Source organism: Lissotriton helveticus, chromosome 11 (genome assembly GCF_964261635.1).
Source record: "Lissotriton helveticus chromosome 11, aLisHel1.1, whole genome shotgun sequence".
Classification (NCBI taxonomy): domain Eukaryota; kingdom Metazoa; phylum Chordata; class Amphibia; order Caudata; family Salamandridae; genus Lissotriton; species Lissotriton helveticus.
In genome coordinates, this window is record NC_136072.1 from 1,060,450,739 (window position 1) to 1,060,473,174 (window position 22,436).

Genomic DNA, 22,436 nt, shown 5'->3' on the forward strand with positions numbered 1-22,436 from the left:
CCTAGGAATCCCCGAGGGAGTGGAGGGGAATGACCCTAGGGGCTATATGTCATCCTTGTTCAGAGAATCATTCCCTGAATTAACAGACTGGGATTGGGATAAAGAGGTTCAGCGGGCCCATCGGTTTCCACTTACTCTTAAAAAGGGCCCAAAGTCACTAGAGAAATACCCTAGAGTAATGTTGGTCTATTTTGGGAACTTCCTTTTAAGAGAAAAAATATTCGACCTTGCCCGTCCAACTCGTAAAAGATCATTTAAAGGGTTTAAGTTGTTTAGCAGACCTGACTTTGCCCATGCAACGGTGGAAAGGAGATGGAGGTTGCAACAACTTTTCACTCCATTCGAACAACTGGGTGCCACAGTATTTCTACAAAATCCGGCAAGACTAAAGATAATTTGGAATGGAACCACTAGAACTTTTGTCAGCAAAATCCAGGCCCAATGTTATCTGGATGAGATAACGGAAATCAGCAAAGACAAAGATAAACTTAAAAAAAGGGGGGAGAAATGAACCATCAAACTTATACTGTTCCGACGTATTGATAGTCACGATACGAAGGCTATTGATAGGAAGTAAAAGGTGGAGGGGGCACATTGGGAGCTATTAAAGGTGGTGCACAGGAAACACAATGACATTTTTCGCTCTATACGATCTAAGGATCAGGGGTTGGGAGGCGGAGACACCAGCTAACTACTGATCTCCAAGATGCCCGCAACCGGGTTCCTTGGGAACCAGGTAGCCTCACTAGATGGTGGAGGGAGGGGGGTGGGACACAAGGGCGGTGGGGGGGGGGAAGTGAGGCGTTTTAAGGGGAGGGTGCGACCATACAGACAAAAAAAAATAGCAACATTAAAAACAGGCGAATATATCTGATTCGGCGATCAGGGGGAAACCCCCCCCCCAAAAAACAACAAAAAAGAAAAGACAGGACTAGGGGGGAAGAAAAGAGAGGGAAGAAGCTGTAATGGCTAAACTTAAAATTTGTTCTTTAAACATCTGCGGGCTTAATGATTTCAAAAAAAGACAAAAAAAAGCGATCGGTTTGAAGTCAACCGGGGCCGAGATTATTTGTCTCCAAGAGACCCACGTGGAGGGATCCCAAAGACACCTTCTGAAAACTTTGGGATATAAACTAGTAGTCGCTACTACACCGGCAAGTAAAACTCGTGGGGTGGCAATTATGACACAAGGTAACCGAATTCGAGACATAAGATCAATAGCAGATTTAAAGGGTAGATGGGCGATTGCGGAATGCCAATATTCTACTGGGAAAACTATAACCATATGCTCAGTATATGCCAGTATAGTTGACGAGCCAGAAGTATTCCTATTCTTATGTAATGAACTGGCACATTGGCCGGTTCCCATGATTGTTTGTGGTGACCTTAATCTTAATCTTCCACAAAACGGGCTCTCCGAACAAAACTTTATATATAAAGGCAGGAAACCTAAAATTAGGAATGCCGTGAAAGAGCTCTGCCACACACATGGATTGGTAGACTGTTGGGGGATAAAGTATCCATCTAATCCTGGCTACACATTCTATTCCCACCCTCATCAAAAATTTACTCGAATAGACTATATATTGGCTTCACACACTTTTGTCTCCAACTGCTCCATAGAACGGCTTCCAAGAGTACTTTCAGATCACAATCCTCTTAATTTAAGTATAGATACTGAGGCAACACAGCCGGTTCAAAGCACCTGGACGTTCGAAAGGGCTCTTTTGATTAATGATACGTACTGCAATCATATGGAAAAATGGATATCAGAATTCCTAAATTTTAATATGGGTAGTGCTCCTTTGATTATGGTCTGGGATTCACTAAAAGCAGGAATAAGAGGCGAAACACTAAGATTCTCAATCCAAAGTAACAAAGAAGCAAAAGATAAGTTAAAAAAATTACAGGAAAATTTAATAAACAAGGAAGAAGATTTAGGTAGGGCTGTTAACAAGGAAATTAATACAGAGGAGGCAGCAAGAGAGGTTGCTATAGCCAAGAATTTCATATCCGACATTTTTACTAAAAAAGCGATATATAAAGCTTCAATGTATAAGGAAAAAATCTATGAAATGAGCGAACAGGTGGGCCACCAATTGGCAATCCGTGCAAGACAACAAAATTCCGAAAATATAATTAAAACTATTAGACATCCTATCCTTGGATTAACTAACGACCCGAAAGAAATCAGAGAAGCATTCAAGGGGTACTATTCAGATCTTTATTCAGAGACAGGGACCAACCAGGATAAAATATTTGAATACTTAAATTTAGATCCAAGACCCCGCCTACCACAATTAGATCAAGACAATCTCTCTGAGGCCCCAGATTGGATTGAAATTCTCCTTTCAATAAATAGCTTGGCCTCAGGGAAGGCTGCAGGTCTAGATGGAATTCCGGTTGAATTTTATGCCAAATTTAGTAAAACATTGAAGGACATTTTAACTAAATTAATGATACATGTCTTTCAGGGTGGACGCCCTCCGGACTCTTGGGCCCGGGCAAAAATCATCGTTTTCGCCAAAAAAAAATAAGGATCCTAGAGAATTGGCCGCATATCGCCCAATTACATTAATTAATAACGATTCGAAAATATATTCCAAAATATTAGCCAGTAGACTATCACCAATTATCCATAAACAGGGCTCGACAAATCCACTCGCCCGCTCGCATTTGCGAGGAGGACGAGCTATTTTTAGGCCCTACTCGCCCTTTCTGGCGAGTAGGAAGACAAACTAACTTTTGTCCTCTGTCTTTAAAACCGGAGCAAAAGTAACAAGATAATAAGATTTAAAGGCATTTTTATTGCTCACACCGGGAATGAGCAATAAAGATGCCTTTAAATCTTGTTAACTTGTCACTTTTGCTCCAGTTTCAGAGACGGAGGTCAAGTAGGTGGCAGTTGGGTCGAGGGGATTTTTCAAGGTACTAGACCTGCAGGACTACTACCATTTTTCCGATTTTTTGAGCCCTGATAAAATTATATCTCCTAGGCAACAAGGATTCGTTCCAGGGAGATCGACAAAAGACCATATCCAGAGGGTGATCACGCTCTTTGACATGGCAGAGGTAGCAGGAGACCCTATGGCTCTGGTATTACTAGAAGCGGAAAAAGCATTTGATAGGGTCTCCTGGCAATATCTCTGGATTGCCATGTCAAAGAGCGGGATCGGGGATCACTTCATCAAAGCTGTACAGATGCTATATGTCACACCAGAAGCAATGGTTATGATTAATGGGGACCTGTCGGAAACCATTAAAGTGACACGAGGCAGGGGTGCCCTTGCTCTCCTCTACTGTTTGCCCTCTTTATAGATCCTTTTATCACAAGGTTAGAGACAAACGAATCCATACTACCTATAAAAACCATTAACGGCGATACCAAAACTTTGGCTTTTGCAAACGATATTGCAATTGTTACAGCCGATCCATTGTTGGCAGTCAAAGCGATGGAGGAAGAAGCAAAAAGATATGGGTAAATATCAGGGTATAAACTGAACCAAACCAAAACTCAGATAATAATCAACAACAAGATTAATTACTCAGAAGAAAGGGTCGTAGACAAGGCAGTATACCTTGGTGTGAACATTACAACGGATCTAGATACCTTAGTGAGCCTAAATCTGAATCCTCTTTTAAAACAGACTGAAAAAAGTCTAGTTCATTTACACAACCTTCATCTTACTATTATTGGTAGATGCAATCTTATCAAAATGTTATTCTTTCCTAAATGTTTGTATTTTTTCGCACGATCTGTCTAAACTTTGACCCACAGAGTTTTAAAACTATAGATAACATTTTTGCCCGCTTTATTTGGGGGTATGGAAGATCATGTAGAGCCCACAGGTTTATTACTTTACCGAGAGAAAGAGGTGGCCTGGCATTACCAAACTTCAAACTATATTGGTGGGCCACTATCCTTAAATTCTGTAGAGTGCTCTTAACCCCCAGGCAGGAAACTAACTCAGAGAGTCCGGTTCCAACGCCACAGAAACTTATCCTCGGTGGAGAGGCAAGTAATCATTTGTGGAGGCTAACATAAGATTGTCATTTTAAAAAAGTACGCTTCAAATCACTCAAAGGCATTTATTTAGCTTGGAATCAAGTTCGAAAACTTCTGGGGATCGGGAGATTCTCCCACTACACTACTTTATGTGGGAATAGTAATCTCCCAGAGATATTCAAAGATTCCTGTATGAGGCGCTGGGTTAGATCAGGAATAGTACAAGCTGGTCTATTGTATGATTCCGTGGGCTTCCGATCATTTGAATCCCTTAAAATTAAATTTGGACTTGAATCTCGTGATTTCTACAAAAATAAAGTCAGAGACTATATTTAAAAAAAAGGGGGGGGGGAGGCATTTCGGAAAATTCTGGCAATTGAAACGGCCCAAGCAGATAAATCTAAAATAGGTGAAATCTATAAAACATTAACAAAAGGCCTTCCTGACGATCTTGAGAAACACTTCCTTAACTGGGGAAATAAATTAGGAATTTCTGCAACCATAATTCATAAAACATTCAAAATGCCATCTTACCTATTAATGTCCACTAAACTTCAAGCCTAATTCTACAAGACATTTTTCCAACTATACTACACCCCTGAAAAAATATCTCAATTGTGTACAGGTAAAGGTACATTATGTCCACGATGCGCAATGCCCAAGGTGGACCTGATACATATGTTAGCCACATGCGAAACCCTGAACACCATCAGACGAGAAATTTCTTTGTTCCTATCAGAGATCTTTAAAACTAGAATTGTGATCACGACAGCTGAAATAATACTTGGGGTAGATAATGATTCTAGACCCGCTTCTATTCAGGGCCTTCTGTTTATTTCAATGGCCCTACTTAGAATTTGCCTGACATCAACATGGTTAGATCCATATCCACCTTCATTTCATCAATGGCGGGCTCGATTATTAGCTTCATACAACGTGGAAATAGCAATATTCAGTAGGAAGGGGGTAAAAAGGAAAAGAAAAGGACTGGAAATATGGGATCGCTTACACAGTGGATGGGAAAATCGATTTTGTAAAAATGTCTAATAATGACAATAGAAATGTGTTTTGTACTTCTTTCTTCTCCCTTTCTTTTCTTCTTCCATCCTTAACAATCCTCTTTTCATCTCAGCTTTGTGTTTTCGTGCTCTCCTGTTTTGTACGCGATATTTCTGGTTTAATTTGTTTTATCTTTATTTTAACAACTTGGATTAAGATTCATCAAGATGATGTATATGTTTAATAATTAAAAATGGTCTGTATGGGGGGGGTTTAAGGGGGGGAGGGAGTGGTGGTTTAATTGACTAAATTGTTCAATAAAGACCTGTTAAAAAAAAAAAGAATTTGTACTTGTAAAGCACACTTATACCCCACTCGGGGTTTCCTGGCGCTGTACGCATACCGCTGTGGAACCCTTCCTGGCTTTTCCCTGTGAAATGTCCACTCCTGGGCACCCCCAAAGTGAAGCCAAGCATCCCAGCGCTGTTGGGGCCGTTGTGGAGATTAAGCAAGCTATTGTCCAGAGTTGCAGAGTGGGACCCATGATGAGAAGAGGCACCGAAGCAAGAATTATCAGGTCCAAGGAAATTGAGCCCAAGACCCGCCGAGGCGGGAATTGAACCCTGGTTCCGGGCCAGACCTCTGCATCAGGGTCTGCCGCTCTAACCATTGAGCCACACTTCTCCACAAGATGGTGAACAATCCCTAACCTTAGGCGTGTCAGTACAAAACGGTGGGAGATTCTAGTCACTTCGGTCAGATATTCCTGAAAACTATTTCTAAGGTTTAGTTGCTGATAAAATACAAGAGTGGGTTGTTCCCCAATTGTTCTCCCACGGACCTCCCTTTTATATGCTAGAAAGGTTGTTTTTAACTCGTTCTTAGCAATTGAGGCTTCGTACTCGGGCTCTACCTGAATGGTGCAATTAAACAAAAGACTATACCAATGATGGATAAAGCTTAACCAGGGAATACGAAAACAGTGGTTCAACTTCAAACAATCTTTAACGCCTTAACCGAGGTGGTTTTTCCGCCGTGGTGCGGGTGTTCTATTGAGTGGGCGGGGCACCGTCGGAGTACCCGCGAGGTAGTGCTCCCTTCGGCCAACGGTCGGCGGGAGCACGGAACGGGTTAATAATTGATTGGGTAAATACCGTTTCTTCTTTAGACCAAATAGATCGCCACAGAATAACAGGGGGCGTAGGGCAGCTAGGTCCAAAATATATTTGATTCCCACTTCTTGGTGTACCAATTCCGTGGAAGCCGATGTTGGCACGCTCAGCAAACGTTTGAGGAAGGTGTTTTCATCTTGCTGAAGTGACTTATCAAGGCAGTCTCCCCAGACTCCTGCCCCATAAAGTGCGGAAGACACACACCTGGCATTATAGATGGCCACCATATCTTTTACTCGGCGATCCTCCAATTTTGCAGAAAATCTAAAAATACGGATAGTATTCCTACCCGTATTATAATGCACATTTTCATGTTCATATGTCCATTTCCCATTACCAGCAAATGTTATACCCAGGTAACAGAATGATTTGACCAATTGCATTTTAGTATTCTCTATATAATAAGTCCTAGTTGGTTTAACATTTTTCCCACGTCATAACAAATGTTTTGGACTTATTAATTAAAAGTTTTCTCTCGTTAATAAACAATGTAAAATTATTAATAAGCCGCTGGAGACCAATCGGAGTACGTGATAATAAAACAGCATCATCTGCATATAATAAAATAGGTACAGCATTGCCATCTATCAATGAAAACAATAATGGAGCTAGGACGCAACCCTGTCGGATGCCTCTTTTTATGTAAAAAAAAGGGGGTGCATTCCCCCGTGGGCCCATAGCGTACTCTACTTGATAACCTCTCAAACTCTTTTTTTTTTTTTTTTGAAAACCTTTATTTATCGTATGCACATTACACAGCGTCTGCCTACAACCACTGCGGGCCGGCCGCCATGACAAATAATAACATTGCATGCCATCGTGCGCTGCGGAAAGTCAAGAATAAAAACAATACGACGCAGCGATACAAGATGGCAAGAAAAGGAGAACGTAGGTTTCATTTTATAATTTTGCGGAAGTATCACAGAGTCAGGCCAGATAGCCAATAGGGCGAACTATATAGCAGGATATCCAATAGTGAAACGACAATAATCAGGATACTGGCGGGAGATATCGCACGCAGGATACCCAAGCGCGGAGTTGCAATACAAACCATGCAGTGCCCGCCCAAGAGGTATAACATTGTAGGAGTTACAGTTCAGCCTGTCCACGTATAAAAGGATGCGAGAGGGGTCATTCTATAGCAGAGAGGGAAGGAGCCAGCGATACACAATAATACAAAACCTCACGTGAAGCTAGTCATGTAACGAGCGAATCGCCCTCAAATAAAAGGAGAAATGGACAATAAAAACCAGGACATATAAGCATGCAATGGCTAAGCAGGAGAGACGATATCACATCCAAAGAATCAATAAACAATGCACATAAACATGAGCACAAAATGTAAGATCCTTCCCCAAAAGGCAAAACCCGACCCACAAAACGACACTGTTCATCAAACTAAGCACTGGACAGGACAATAGCATGTAATTGAGCGCATCATTGAGAGAACAACAGTAAGACGCAGCTTCAAAAACAATCCCATCTAATCATAGGGACCCGCTCACAACTCGAACAACGTTAACAATATCGTAGAGCATATGAGGACACAAACAATGAACCTCCCAAGGAACCCAAGCCCCGGACTACAACCACAAAAACATACAAAAAGGAAGAATTATAAAGAAGGACGAAGAAAAGAAGAGAAAAGTGGGCCATAGAGACAAAGAAGAAAGAAACACACCCCATCCCCACCCCCCACCCTGCATGCAGCGGAAGGCCACGGCCCCCCCCCCCCATAGGCATGCCTGTCGCCCCAGAAAACCCCGAAAGAGGGAAAAGAGAGGAGGAGGGCCCCAGCCCCAGACACGCCCCCCCCCACCCATCCTGAAAGAACAAGTAAGCCCACCACGAAGGAGGGCAAACAGCAGCGTAGAATCATCCCAATCACTTCAAGACATAATCAAAAGCCATGTCACAGTCCGGTACCAATAACATCCAGCAAATACGTAAATAGTTCCGGTTCAGCCTTGTCAGGTCCGAGTGAAGGCAGTAAGGCGTCGTACAGCAAGGGAGGGTAGGGTCAATGAGTCCACAGTCACCCGTGGAACTAATGTAGCAGTAGGTAAAAGCAAAAGGATCATTGCGATAGTGCGACGCCATGACACACCAGCCAGCGAAAAAACGGAGGAATGCAAATCAGGAGCGGTAACAGGCAGCTGGAGGGAGAGAAATTCAGCTGAAACATAAGCGCGGCCACATGATACAACAAGTCCACAGTCCAGTCCCACGCACTTCAAGGGGTCCTCAGCGTCGGCAGACCGGGGAAGGTCGGGCTCCGGATCGATACTTCGGCCGTCAGCCATCGCACAACTCGCCGCCACCCGCGGGTCATCAACGGGCATCCAGCGGCAGCTCAAAAGGGAGTGTAAATTCGTGAGAGCCAGTAGGACGTCTCGCAGTGTAGGTGCCATCGCCACTCCACGGGTCACTGTAGCGCACATCTCGGCCAAAGACCCTCAGGGCAAAAGGAGAAAGCAAGCACCACCGGTAGTCAATAAGCCAACCGCTACCCAGAACAAAGGAGCGGGGCATAGCAGGCACACTCAAGACCACGAACCCCCACCACGGTACAGGGCGCTTACATGGCCGTCCGATTCCTCCCGTAGAACAGAATAGCAAGGAGATCCGTCGGTCGCCAGCAGTTCCCGAGATAGGGAGAAGCCTGGCCGTATTTCGGTGGGTGTAGCCGAGGGTACGGTCGATAGTAGGTACCGGCGGAAACCTTTGTTGAGCCGGTCAGGGGTGCCAGCGTCAATCCCCGACCATCAGTTTCTGGCCGCGCCCAATCACAAGTCCCGGTCCGGGCAACCGGGCGAAGCCGGTCGGCCGGAGCCGATGTTGTTCAATCGCGCTCCGGATGCAGCGTCACTCGAGGACCCGGCTCACACAACGCAAGGGCCAGGAAGTTCGAGACGGTGTATCTCGGCCGTCAGAGGCGGATTCCGCGCCGGGGCAACACAGCCGGGCTCCACGGACAGTCACACACACTTGGAAGCAATTGGGATGCAGGATCGACGGCAGGATGGCATGGGAGGCGAGGGCGCTCGGCAGAGCCGGGCGACTATGCGGCCATTTTGGTCGCCGTCTAGGCTCCTCCCAACCTCTCAAACTCTTGTTACAAAATATACAATCTCCTTTGGGGCACCAGAGTCAAGTAATGTAGACCACAAAATTGAGTGGTCCACAAGATCAAATGCGCTACTCAAGTCGGCGAAACATAAAAACATGGTACCCCCTTTAGCTAATGTGTATTTACTAATGAGAAGATCAAGGTTGTCACACTGTTCCAAGGTTCCTAATCCCTTTCCGAACCCATATTGTGCTTGTGAAAGGATATTATTGTCTGAAGCTCAAGTTTCAAGCCTTTTTAGCAGAATCCTGCTCATAACCTTGACAGACGAATCCAACATTGATATTGGACGATAATTGCATGCTTCTGATTTTGAGCCTTTTTTGAATCATGGTATAATTAGTGACTGGCCCCAAGACAATGGGAATTGGCCAACTACAGCAGCATTAAAAATCCTAGCTAAAATCGGGGCCCATAAATTCATTTCACTTTTATACAAGTCGATCGGCACCCCGCCGGGGCCTGCGGCTTTGCCCCCCTTACTGTTGACTAACCCTTCGTGCACGCCTTCGACATTTATTAACAAAGGTAATATAGGCCACATAAAATCATTGATTGGCAGCGAACCTAAAACATCCCTATCTGGATTAAAAATATTTGTAAAATGTTCGATCCAGGCATTACAATTTACATGCGATGTTAATTCTGGTACACAATCGTCCTTTAAAAAAGGAGAGTTTATTGTCTCCCAAACAATTTACTAATATTAGTAACTGCTGCTAGGCTAAGTTGATCCCATGCGTCAGCTTGAAGTTTTCTTTTTCTAGCCTTAATAGCTAACTTATAGTTAAAACGTAATCCTTGAATATGGACTGTATTTCGAGGCTTGATACCAAGGGCCTGTTTCAATCTATATAGAGCTTAAGTACTGTTATGGTCAAACCATCCAACATGCTCCTGTTTTTTTGCTCTATGGCTTGGTTAATAGACCTTGTATTGTATTATTTATCTTTAAAAAACTGGAAAGCAATAAATTTGAACTAGCCTCGTCACCAAGACAATAATCTATTTCCCTTCTACATTTTGTTACAACATCCCTTTGTATCTTTGGCGGGTCAACACCAGCCCATTTTATCCTCATACCGTTTGGTCTTATGGGGGCAATGTTGGAAATACAATACAATCATCATTGTTAGGTGATTTATTCCCCCAGAATAACAGTGATAAGGAAATACTATTGTGGTCACTTACGGCCTGCTTTGTAATCCATAAGTTTGAGTAATCACTGTTACATGAGATCAATATATGATCAATATTGGTGGCGGCATTCCTACCAGTAAAGGTTGGGCATTTAATATTTCCCCTAGTCATAGTACAGCTTAATAATTCAAGATCGAGTTTTGCTATTAGTGTGTTTAAGGCTGTACCGTATTCGCAATGGGGGAAGTGCATATGGTCATCATTATCATCAACGTTATGGCCCTTCCTGAACACACATATCTTAGTTTGAGCCAACGGACATGCCTGAATGTTAAAGTCACCAACCCAAACAATGATAGCTACCTTACTGGTCGATGCCATCACCCTTTTAATTTATTTTTCCAATGTATAAACAACAGACCCCGTCTATTATCAAACATGTTGTTGTAGTAGTTGACTAAAACCAAATCTTTACCCTTATAAAAGTGAAGCCTCATCACTTGGCTATGCATATCAACTGCTATACAACTTTTAATTTTACATGCATTCAATTTATTAGAGACAAGAATCAAAAGGCCCCCTTTGCTCTACCTGCCACAGAATTGGCAGCGGGAAGCCAATGCGAGGTATAGCCCTCTACAAAGATCGGTTCTCTGCACCAAGTTTCCTGCAAACAAATTATATCATAATTTGAGGTAATAAAATCCTTCCAGAACGGCATATCTTGTTTCTTTCTAAGGCCTGCAATATTCCATGTTACAAGAGTGTAGCCTTCATTTGTGTTACCATTTATAAGCTTACATATAGGGGTACTTGGGGTCTCCATAGGGGATATATCAGTTGTTTCCCCAGTTACAATTATGGGGGTTTCTGTTAACTCCCCTGGGGTGTATCTTTTATTTCTCTTACAGTAGTTATGGCCAATTCTGGATGGGGTTTCCTACATTCTTGCAGCATTAAAGGAAAAGGTGACTAAACCGGTAATTGATAAAAAGGGTAGTCTAAAGCTAATTCATCAACATCCTTATACAAGGTCCCATTTAGATTATGTTTCTGAGATGTTCCATAAACTATCATAAATCAATCATTATCCTCTAAGGAACTTGATGCTTGAAATCTATTATATATTGGGACAGTAATACAGGGTGGTGGTAGCATTTTATTGAAGTTAGGGTTGTAGTTAGGGCTGTCAATTATTGGTCGTCATCAGGTGTCTATAAAAATATCCTAAAGGCAGGAGGCTCGTATTATATTCCCAGTGTGATGGAGAAGGGGCGCTCACAAGGGTATTCCGTGCCCACCCTGGGGTCCTGAAATTAATAATTATGCAATCTCCCTCAAAACTTTTCTTGAGGGGACCGATCCATCCCACCCTTTGAGTTAGCAAGACCTGGTTTGCCCCGGCCATTGGAAAGCCACAATTGTTAGTTAGCCAATGTATAGTTTTATTCTTGAGCATTTCATGGTTTTCCGTCTGATCTTTCCGTAATTTAGACACGTTAACAAGGACCGCTACGTAAGCACCACATTCAGGTGGTAAATTGATAGATGTTGGTGTCTTGTTTGTAGTGGAGAACATTGGGTCTAGGTAACCTAGTTTAGTGGCATCTTTTGCTGGATGCTTTCTGGCCCCTGGGCACCCAAAAGAACAGCAAGCCATTCCCCTCACGGCAAAGTCGGGTAAGTACCAATTTCCAGGAGAACGTCCCGCGTTGCGTGGGGCGGGAGCGCTTAAATCATGGGAGAGGTGTCGCAGTGCTGGCGTCACCGGGCCCCGCCAGGCAAAGGATTGTGGGGAGTGAAGTTCCTCCAGCCGGCCGTTCCCCTCACGGCGATGTCACCTGGCAAGTGGGTGAAGGGTGGAAGCCGTTCCCCTCACGGCGCACCCAAAAGAACAGCAAGCCGTTCCCCTCACGGCAAAGTCGGGTAAGTACCAATTTCCAGGAGCGCGTCCTGCGTTGCGTGGGGCGGGAGCGCTTAAATCATGGGAGAGGCGTCGCTGTGCTGGCGTCACAAGGCCGTGCCAGGCAAAGGATTGTGGGGAGTGAAGTTCCTCCAGTCGTCCGTTTCCCTCACGGCGATGTCACCTGGCAAGTGGGTGAAGGGTGGAAGCCGTTCCCCTCACGGCGCACCCAAAAGAACAGCAAGCCGTTCCCCTCACGGCAAAGTCGGGTAAGTACCAATTTCCAGGAGCGCGTCCCGCGTTGCATGGGGCGGGAGCGCTTAAATCATGGGAGAGGTGTCGCTCTGCTGGCGTCACCAGGCCGCGCCAGGCAAAGGATTGTGGGGAGTGAAGTTCCTCCAGCCGGCCGTTCCCCTCACGGCGATGTCACCTGCCACGTGGGTGAAGGGTGGAAGCCGTTCCCCTCACGGCGCACCCAAAGAACAGCAAGCCGTTCCCCTCAAGGCAAAGTCGGGTAAGTACCAATTTCCAGGAGCGCGTCCCCAATAAGTCAATAAGAAATTCTTGTCAAATTAATTGTCCTAGCAGTAGGAAACCTTTCATTTAGATATCTAAACTTGATCTTCAGGCAGAGCTTAGATAGGCAGGCTCCAAGCTTACCCTCTGGGTGTACTTGGTGCAGAATATTCAATCTGATGTTACTGGAAGTGTACCATTCACCCCGCATTATTGGTTGCTGCATGCTTCAATCAATCAGCATTTGTAGAGCACAACACTGTCACCCCTAGGGTTATCTGGGCGCATGCTTAGCTTTAAAGTCTCCTGTTCCGCGGCCGAGGCTTTTGTAGTTCTTTAGAATAAGGATTAGGGCTGGGTGCCAGGTTAGTGCTATGTTGCATTGACACAAGGAAGGGCACTGGAATTCTGTGTTTCTGCAGCGTTTCCCATATCATTATGGGTTTGCACATAATATATGATATGCTGCATAATCTGTAGAGTAAAAAAAAATATAGGTTCCTAGCTCAAACAAATCAAAAGTTACTAAAATCACAGCAACACGTGTTGACTCACAGTGAAAGGGCCAATAGAAAGGTTGATTGGGCAACTTTCAGTTACATATTAATGTATTTGGATGTTGAACTGGTACTAAGGAGGTAAAACCCTTACCCAGATAGTGCTAACATGTCTAAAAATGACAAAGCTATGAAGTAATATTATCGGGAAATGTGCCATAATTTGCCCTTTCTTGACGCATAAATCTAATCAACCCTGCCTCATAATTCAGTCTCCCCTTCCGCAAAATTCCAGTGGCCCTGACACAAGGAAACCATATTCATATTAAACGTTGGTAACTGAACCCTAACTGCAATTATAAAATCACCTCTGGCTCCTCCACTGTTGCTTTCTTTTGGCAAAATATTAACAAAACTGAAAACCGATGTAGTGTGCTCCTGGGAGGACTACGTTTCTTTAATTTCTAGAACCTTCGTCAACTAATCTGTTGATCAGTCAAGATCCACAGGTTTTGCATCCGAAGTGTTGTCAAGGTGACCTGTGCGGACCAGTACGTACCACCCTGACCCCCAGTGTCCGTGCTGAACTGTGCTCCTTTTGCTTATCTTTTTAGTATGGTAGCACACTTTAGCAACTTTTTAAGGTGTGTCAAGATGAAACTTTGGTGATTGCACAATTCCAAATGTTGCCATGTGTAACTTCAAGGGTTTACGTGTTAATCCGTAGAGCCGCTGATATGTGATTGCTCTTTCTGTGTGTTTACACTTGTTAAAATCATACCCGAGGACTTCCTGAAGAGCCTTATGGTCGCTAAGGGCAAGGAATTTGATTTGTACTGGGGAGACTTATTTGATGATGATGTTTTTCTGAGTGCTTACCACGAGATTGAGAAGGATGCCTAAGCCAGATTGTCCCTTCCTTCCTTCTGAAATGGTGTTTAATAAACCCAGGTGGTTCAACAAAGATTGCCGAGATGCCCACAAACTCGTACTGGTGGCACTCAATGCTCAACCCAAAAATCAGTCCCTAATATCCTCTAGACTTATTGTTTATAAAAATGCGCTTGAGAGGATGAAGGGGGAACTCAGAGAGGACGCTTGGTCTGACCTGATGTGAGGCTTAAATTAAGCCTGACAGCCGCCAATTTTGGGACATAGTTAACCGCCATAGGGGCCCATGCCACTTCCTCCCACATCCCCCCGAGAAGGGGATTGAACACTTTGAGGGCATTTATGGTTCTGAGGATTGTGTTATCTCACATGAGCCCCTAGCGCCAATAATACAACAGTGTAACCCTGCATTTGATACGGAGGAGGTTGCGCTAGCAATTGAAAGCATGCCAGGCCATAAGGCTCCTGCCCAAGATGGGATCTCCGGTGATTTGTTTACGATGCCATCCAGTCTGTGGGTCCCGATATCAACTCGACTATTTAATCTGGTTCTACGTACTGGTCTACCACGTTTGTGGTCCCTGTCCATTATCATCCCTGTATATAGAAAGGGTTCCAGATATCTTCTGTGTTGCTACAGGCCTATTTCTTTGATAGACTCGATCGTCCATGTACTGGGCAGGGTTATCCTAGACAGGCTCTTGTCGTGGGTAGAGGAAGGGTCTGTCCTTTCAGATCTGCAGTATGGCTTTCGACCGGGCCTGGGAGCTCGTGTGACCAGTGTATACATTTCCATACGCTGATCCACAAGTGGCCAAACCATGGTCGCTGTTTATTGCAAACATGGATCAATCTTGCGCCTTTGATAAGGTGAACAGATCCAAACGGTGGCATTAGGGCTTGGATACAGCCATTATCTACTTCCTTAGTGAACTACACATGTATATGAGAGCGGTTGTCCGTTACAACATAGGTGGATCTTGTTCCAGCTCCTTTCGCTTGAGGAGTGTTGTATGACGGGTATATAATGGCCCCTTTTTAGTTTACTCTGTATGTGAATGATCCGGAGGCTAGGTTCCTCGATAAGCAGGTGGACTGCCCTCGAATAGGTTGCTGCCAGTTTCCTGCATTGTTTTATGCAGACAACACCGTTTTATTCGGGGCAATAGGTTGTTTAGGGTCCAGACTTATCCCTATTAAGGGATTGTTTTTGATGCTCGGTCATTGTGGATACCTCTGATTAAATCCAAGAGATTAGCTCTGTCAAACTCTATAGGGGCAATCTCTTTTTCCACTAGAATCAGTAGTAAACCACAGGGCGCTTTGATTAACATATATCAGGCCAAATCAATTTCAGCAGCCCCCTGCGGTAGCGAGGCATGGGGATAAGTACATTCAAGGGAGCTTTAAGTGGAGGAAAATGGGCTCTGTAGGTGTTTGTTAGCAGTTCCTGCATCTATCTCTGCTTTTATGGATCATGAGGAGTTAGGGTTGCCCTATTAGTCGTTTTTCATTTCCCTTCATCCCTTGATTAGGTTGCTCACTATCTGAGTTCAATCAGAAAATCACTTAAGTAGAGGGATAGTTAAGGACTGCCTGGAGCTTGATGGGTGGAGGTCAGTCAAGTGGCTGGCATATATTTAGGACACTTTTTTCAAACTAGGTAGGCCTGACCTGTTTGAGCTGCCTCCTACTATTCTGAAAGCTGGCATTGCCTGTACTCGGGATAATTTTCTGCTATGGGGAAAACCGAAGTTTGGGTGGGTATTGAGTTGGAGAAACCCCTGTTCCGAGGACATGCATTTATTGTAACAGGTCCCTCCATTGAACATATCTGCTTAGTACTTTTAATGTCATCACAGATTGCTCCTTACCAGGAAGATGAGAATGTGCACTTGTGACAACTTCTCTCCCCAGGATCTTTTGCATTTTGTTGTAGATTTTATAACACCCCTTGAAGAATGATTTTATCGTCCTTGTTGAAACTCTTGTATTTTTTTCCAGTCAAGCCCACCCTCATGCATTTACAACTACTTCCAGATGTACACACACGTTATGATGTTGCTCGCTTTCTCGCCTCATCATTGAGGCTGAGAAAGACGTTTGAAGAGGGGTGTGAACATTTTATCTGTTTTACACTCTCTTTGGGGAAGTCGATTTTAGACATAATGCACTTTATCATGTTTCACTGTTTTTTATATTTTTAAGTCGTCTAAAATGCATATTTATCTGCCAAATTATGTACTACGTGCATACCTGATGTGTCATTAGCTGGACATAAATACGATGGTATTTTACATAAGGACTGTAAGGCATTGCTTTAGGTATCACCGTTTTTAACATTGATTTACCCCCTTCCCCCACCCCATGTATTTTAGGTCTTTCTCAGGCTCCTAATGACACAAAAATGATTATTGCTAAGACAATTTAGTTTAAACTATGGGTTTAGATGAAATGTGTTTTTTTTTAATTGTTTGATATATGCACTTGTGTACTTTTATGATCTTGTTAGACCGAATAAACATATTTTCACTGACTGACTGACTACACTTGTTAAAAACTGGAAAAAAATAAAAACTTAAGAAAATTCCAACATTGTGGATCTTATGTTGCTCTGATAACATTGGTTAAAGTTGTGGTCTGTTTATGGCTAGTTGTTTGTAGAATTAAAACGCTGCCAGTGCAGTTGTGCAGAGTTCACAACTTCATTTCGGGTTGAAAAATCCCAACAAAATAACTTTTTTGCTGCAGAATCTTCCTTTTTGTCTAAAAGAGAATTCTCCTCTTCTGCTATTTTCCTCCATTGAAACCTACTTTTGTTTTTTTCACTCGTTTTTTAAAACACTTTGCAACCTCTAAGTAGTGAAGTTCCACAGTTTCACAAACCCGTGTATTATCCACCCCCTGCTTTCCCCTACCAAATCAAATAGAGACTGGCCACCATTAGACAATATTGCTATGGGGAACCTGGACCTACCTGCATGCAGTCCCCCAACAGAAAGATGTAAATGATGAAAGAAACCAGATTCCCACTGCTGATTTGACCAGTTATCACAAGATGTGATCCATAGTACAAGATGCTGAACTGCAGAACCAGCTGGGTGAACTGAAATAAAAGAAGAGTCTTGTTTATATGGATACACTATCTGCAGTCATCCCAAGCAGGATCATACTAATATACTTATGAACATTGATCGAATTTTTTCAATTTAATGCCATATTTTTTTTAAACAACATTTTTTGCCAAACAATAAGTAGGAGGGTCAAATGGGCCAAAAAGGACAGGAAGACAATGGAAAAAAATGAAATATTCAGAAACAAAAACCTACAGAGCCTAGAAACTATTGAAGGAGTGGATCACAAACAATGAAAGAATAGCAGAAAGAGAAACTAAGATACCTAAATGTGAATCAGAGGCAGGAGTTCACAAGACTTGAGCCATAAAATGAAAGTCCCACCAGCCCTTCCATGGGTTCCTCTCTCCCATCAAGATAGCAGGGTATTCTGATGGACCCGAAGACAAGGCCTTAAATGGTTTTGCCACCAGGTTCACCATTCACCAGTGGAGACACTGCCAAACTAGTGTCAAATCAGCTGCCCAGTTTATACTGCCTAGGCCATCAAAACAAGAAACACTGGAGCCCCCCACACACCGCAGGGGCTGCAGGGCCTCTGTAACACCCATTTGTATGTCTCCTGCGAAAGACCGCGCAGTCTTGATGATCATCCAACGAAAACAATGCAAATACTCTTGAGGAAATTCCCAGCACTCCAGGGCAAGTTGGAATGTGGATACTGGAGGAATACCTCCTCTGTGGAGAACAATTTCCAGAACCCACATTTCATGAAGCATGGGAATTAGGGAATTGATATCACAGAGTTTAGTGCCACATGGGGGCTTCATCTGCGGGAACCACCTGGTAAAAAAATACCCAAAGCAGGAATGTTTAAATAAGGTGGATCTTCCTCGGTGGGTTTGACAGAAGCGTGTCCTCCACTGGACCAGTGAATGGAATGTCTACCACAGACAGTTTAAATGAGGCAATAAACTCAGGAGAGGATAAAAATACAGCCTCGGGAATCCACTGCTGCTTTTCATGTCTCCCTTTGAAAGGCAAGCGCTTTGTGTTGCTGAATAAACCATCCTTGTGTAGTTTGGGAATAGAATATGATAATACTCCCATGCATTCAGGTGAGTTCAGTAGATGAGTTTACATGTGGAGTCTGTGATCGCCTTTACCTGGAGGGGAGGTGACCAAAGCCAGATATTTTAGACTGAGGCCCTCAACGCCCGGGGGGGGGGGTAAAGGTGGTGACGAGTGTACTAACCACTTTTAGCTCTATTTTTGGGACGTTGTCCAGTCTCTGAGGGATAACTTACCTGCTCTTGGTAGCCTCTCTTTAGTCAACACAGGTGTGGAAGTAGACTCAGAGATAAGAGTGCACCACATCACAGTAGGTTAGATTTCCATTACATTCCTAAACATAGGCCTGCCTCTGCACATACACCCGTCTCATGCTGCTCCTTCGCCTGCTTTGCCACTGCTAACGGCCATGTGCCTCTATCACAGTGCCTGCTGATCATGCAACTACTCCTGTCCCTAACCTTCTTAAAAGCACTCCTCATTAAGCAACTCCTCATCCATAAGTAGCCCTCTGAATGAGGAGTGTAGCTGCTAGGTCCTGGTGCCCTACTGCCTCCCTGATCCCTCGGCCAGCCTCCTCCTCCTCACCCCCTCGTGCGCACAGTGCACCATCTTATGTAGCTAGGTCTGAAATACATTCTTTTCCATACTTATAATTTTTGACATGTGGTTTTTTTCTGCAGATCCAAAACGCCCCAGGCTTAGGCAAACTAACATTTGGATCCAAAAGACTAATGGGGAGGAGGGGGGGTTTCAAAGATGATCAAATACTTAGTCCAAACGAAGCAAAATTCAAGGAGAACCCTACAGTAGGTAGCTGCTCATTTAAGAGATAACTTGTGGTTCTAGGGTGAAGCCCTAATCTCTGTCTCTGCAGACAATCTGGGTCTGGAGGATGCTTGATTGGTACCTCAGCAGTTGGACTTTCTCTTATTGTGGAATCTGTAAGGTGAGGTTAAAAGAACTCATTTATTTGAAGGTCTCTGGTCCTCCATGTACACTGAGAGATCTGATGTAGAGCATGATGAGAGTGGACTTCCCAGCGTCACATGGCAACATGTCAGTGGTTTCAAAGAATGAAGCTGTGACAGGTTCTGTTGATGAGATCAAGACTTCTCTGACAAAGATGCATGGTACTTTGCCACTGAGTCAGAAACCTATTGTTCCTATATGATTCCATACCTTTTGAAAGATTTCCAGGCTTTGGAGGGCTAGTAGGACTGCAACACTCTTTTGGTTCCAGCATACCCGTGGCCAGACCTAGCACCGCCTCTTTTGCTCTTGTCTCTGGAGTGGCAGCAGGGGCGTCAATTCAATGTTTATTCCTGAGCAGCAGATTTTTCTCAGTTGATTACGCTTTTGAAGGTGGCCTTCCTCAGGCAGAAGCTTTACTGTTGATGATAGAGGATATTGTGAAACAAACACTTGATGTAAAGAATTTGTCTATCTGTTATAGGCTCTTCAGACCTGCTGCACAATCTTGGCATCAACCTTCATCCCACGGACTATCCCTGTGGCCTATTTTTTCTAGCCAAGTCTGCCTTTCCTCCCACGGGCAGATGATGTAGTTGTAGACCTATTATACTTTCAATGGGGTACATAATTATTCATCACATAGTCCTACTGGCTATAGGAATATAGGCAGGTCAAACCCCTATTTTACTGGTGGAGGGTAGGCTCCAGCCGTTCATTTAAGTAAGTTCAATGGACCTGCAACATGTTAAAACAGTAATCTCTCAGACAGGGCACTCAGGATTTAGAGGAGAATTGTGCCATTCTACTGTCCCTGGAAGGAGCTGGGGTTGGAGTGTAATTCAGCTTGCTTTTAGTCACAAACCTTTCATACAATTCTGCTCTACTATTGACCTGATGGACATACATAGGTTTTTCAAATTCATTCTCTTCAGGAAAATGAGACCATTTAGAGAATGGTTCTTGCAGTTTCCCTGACTTTTTGGTGCCTACAGACAGGTAGGACAGTAACATCCACAGTCCGCCAAAGCTTTCTGAGCTTCACACTTCTATCAGGAAACTCTCAGTTCGGGTTATCCCCCTTCTCTCTGGAATCACCATGGATAAGTACCCTTGGTTTATATTGTTAACACAGAAAGAGTATTTAACCACTGTGGTCCCTTCACATTGGACTGCTCTAGCCATGGGGATGTTCCGTGCTCTTCATTCTTCTCAAGTCACTAATGGTTTGCTCAACACAGCCTCAGAAATGGTTTTTCATCCTCCTCGTCAAGCACTGACTGTTCAGAACCAACTATGCTTCCTACTTTCGGGGGTGATCATTGTTGGTTCAGCAGTAGCTTCAGAAGTGTCAGTAGCTTTGGTTCGACGGGGACATGGCCTCATCTTTTTGAAATGAAATGAAAAAATGAAATGAAAAACAACTTATATTGCGCAACTAAAACCCGGAGGCATCAAGGCGCCTAACAGACAAAAGTCTTCAAAAAAGGCAAGAACAAAACTACAAGTAGGCTTTGGCAAAAAGACGAGTCTTCAAGGCCTTTTTGAAGGCTTGCATAGTGGGCAGAGACTTAATTTCTTCCGGTAGAATGTTCCACCATTTTGGCGCAAGACTCGAGAAAGCTCTGCCCCCCCACTTAGCTCTACGAATGCGAGGTACTCGTAGCAGGGACTTCTTAGCCGAACGTAAATTTCTGGAAGGGCAATAAGGGACCAAAAGGTCTCCTATTCCTCCCGGCCTCTTACTTGCCAGGGCTCCGTATGTCAGGCAGAGAGTTTTGAAACGGATCCTATCCTCCATTGGAAGCCAATGAAGGAGTTTCCTGGCAGCGGAGGCTGATGAACGTCTGGGCAGGTCTAAAACAAATCTCGCTGCGGCGTTCTGGACCATTTGTAAGCGCTGCAGCAGGCCTTTATTGATCCCTGCATACAACTCATTACAATAGTCCAATCTCGACCCTATAAGGGCTACAACGACTTGCTTTCTCGCTTGCAAAGACAGGTAGTGTTTGATCTTCCTAAGAATGTGAATAACACCCCAGCAGGTAGCAATTGTTCTGTTCACCTGCTGCTGCATGCTAAGCGAAGGGTCGATCAGGACTCCCAAGTTCTTGGCCAGGTCCGTGGGTACTGGGCAGACTGCCAACGAGGTGGGCCACCATTCCGCCGACCATATCTCCTTCTTTCCGCCGAACACCAGAATCTCTGTCTTCTCGCCGTTAAGCCTCAATGAATTGCTAATCATCCATTGGGCGACGGCCTCCATGCATAGTCTAAAATTGGAGGCAGTCAGAGTGACAGAATGGGCGAGAGAGACCAGGATCTGGGTGTCGTCGGCATAGGAGACTACCTCCATCCCAAAAGATCTAATAAGCCTGGCCAGTGGGGTTACATAGATGTTGAAGAGGGTCGGACTTAATGCCGACCCCTGAGGAACCCCACAGTGCACAGGAAGGGATGGAGATAGAAACTCACCCAGCTTGACTTTCTGTTCTCTCCGATCAAGGAAGGAGGTAAGTAGGCTGAGAGCAGCTCCCTCCACCCCAATCTCCCTCAGTCGAGATGTTAATACTGAGGGAGCGAGGGTGTCAAACGCCGCAGTGAGGTCCAGGAGGATGAGCAGGGTAGTCTGGCCCTCATCCACTCTAGTGCGGATGTTATCAAGCCCAATGGTTAGGGCAGACTCCGTACTATGCCCCCTCCTGAAACCATGCTGTGAATGATCAAAAAGATCGGAGTTTTCCAGGAAGGCTGAGAGATGCTGGTTCAGATGTATTTCCAGCATCTTCGTTGGGGCTGGGAGCAGGGAAATGGGGCAAAAGTTTTTTAACACACCCGGATCCAGCGTGGATTTTTTCAGCAGTGGTTTTACACCACTGCCCTCTTCCACTGCGGTGGAAAAATCCCGTCCATCATCGCCCTGTTCATAATCTCCAAAAGTGGCGGCAACAGAGTCTCCTTGCACTGCTTTAGGAGCTTAAGAGGGCAGGGGTCAAGCGGGGAGCCCGACCTAATCCTGCCAAGAAGATTCTCTAGGTCTAAAAGGGAGAGGGGAGGAAAGCTAC

The 22,436-nt window shown here is 44.3% G+C and overlaps 1 protein-coding gene across 2 annotated transcripts in view; it reads right to left on the reverse strand.

The window, feature by feature from the left end:
- ABCB9 (ATP binding cassette subfamily B member 9) overlaps nt 1–22,436 on the reverse strand; it is a 141,922-nt gene that overhangs the window by 48,035 nt on the left and 71,451 nt on the right. For both annotated transcript variants that reach the window (XM_078667579.1, XM_078667580.1), the window contains one exon: nt 17,232–17,360. In XM_078667579.1, the coding sequence (XP_078523705.1) occupies nt 17,232–17,360 (129 nt within the window). The remainder of the gene's footprint in view (nt 1–17,231; nt 17,361–22,436) is intronic.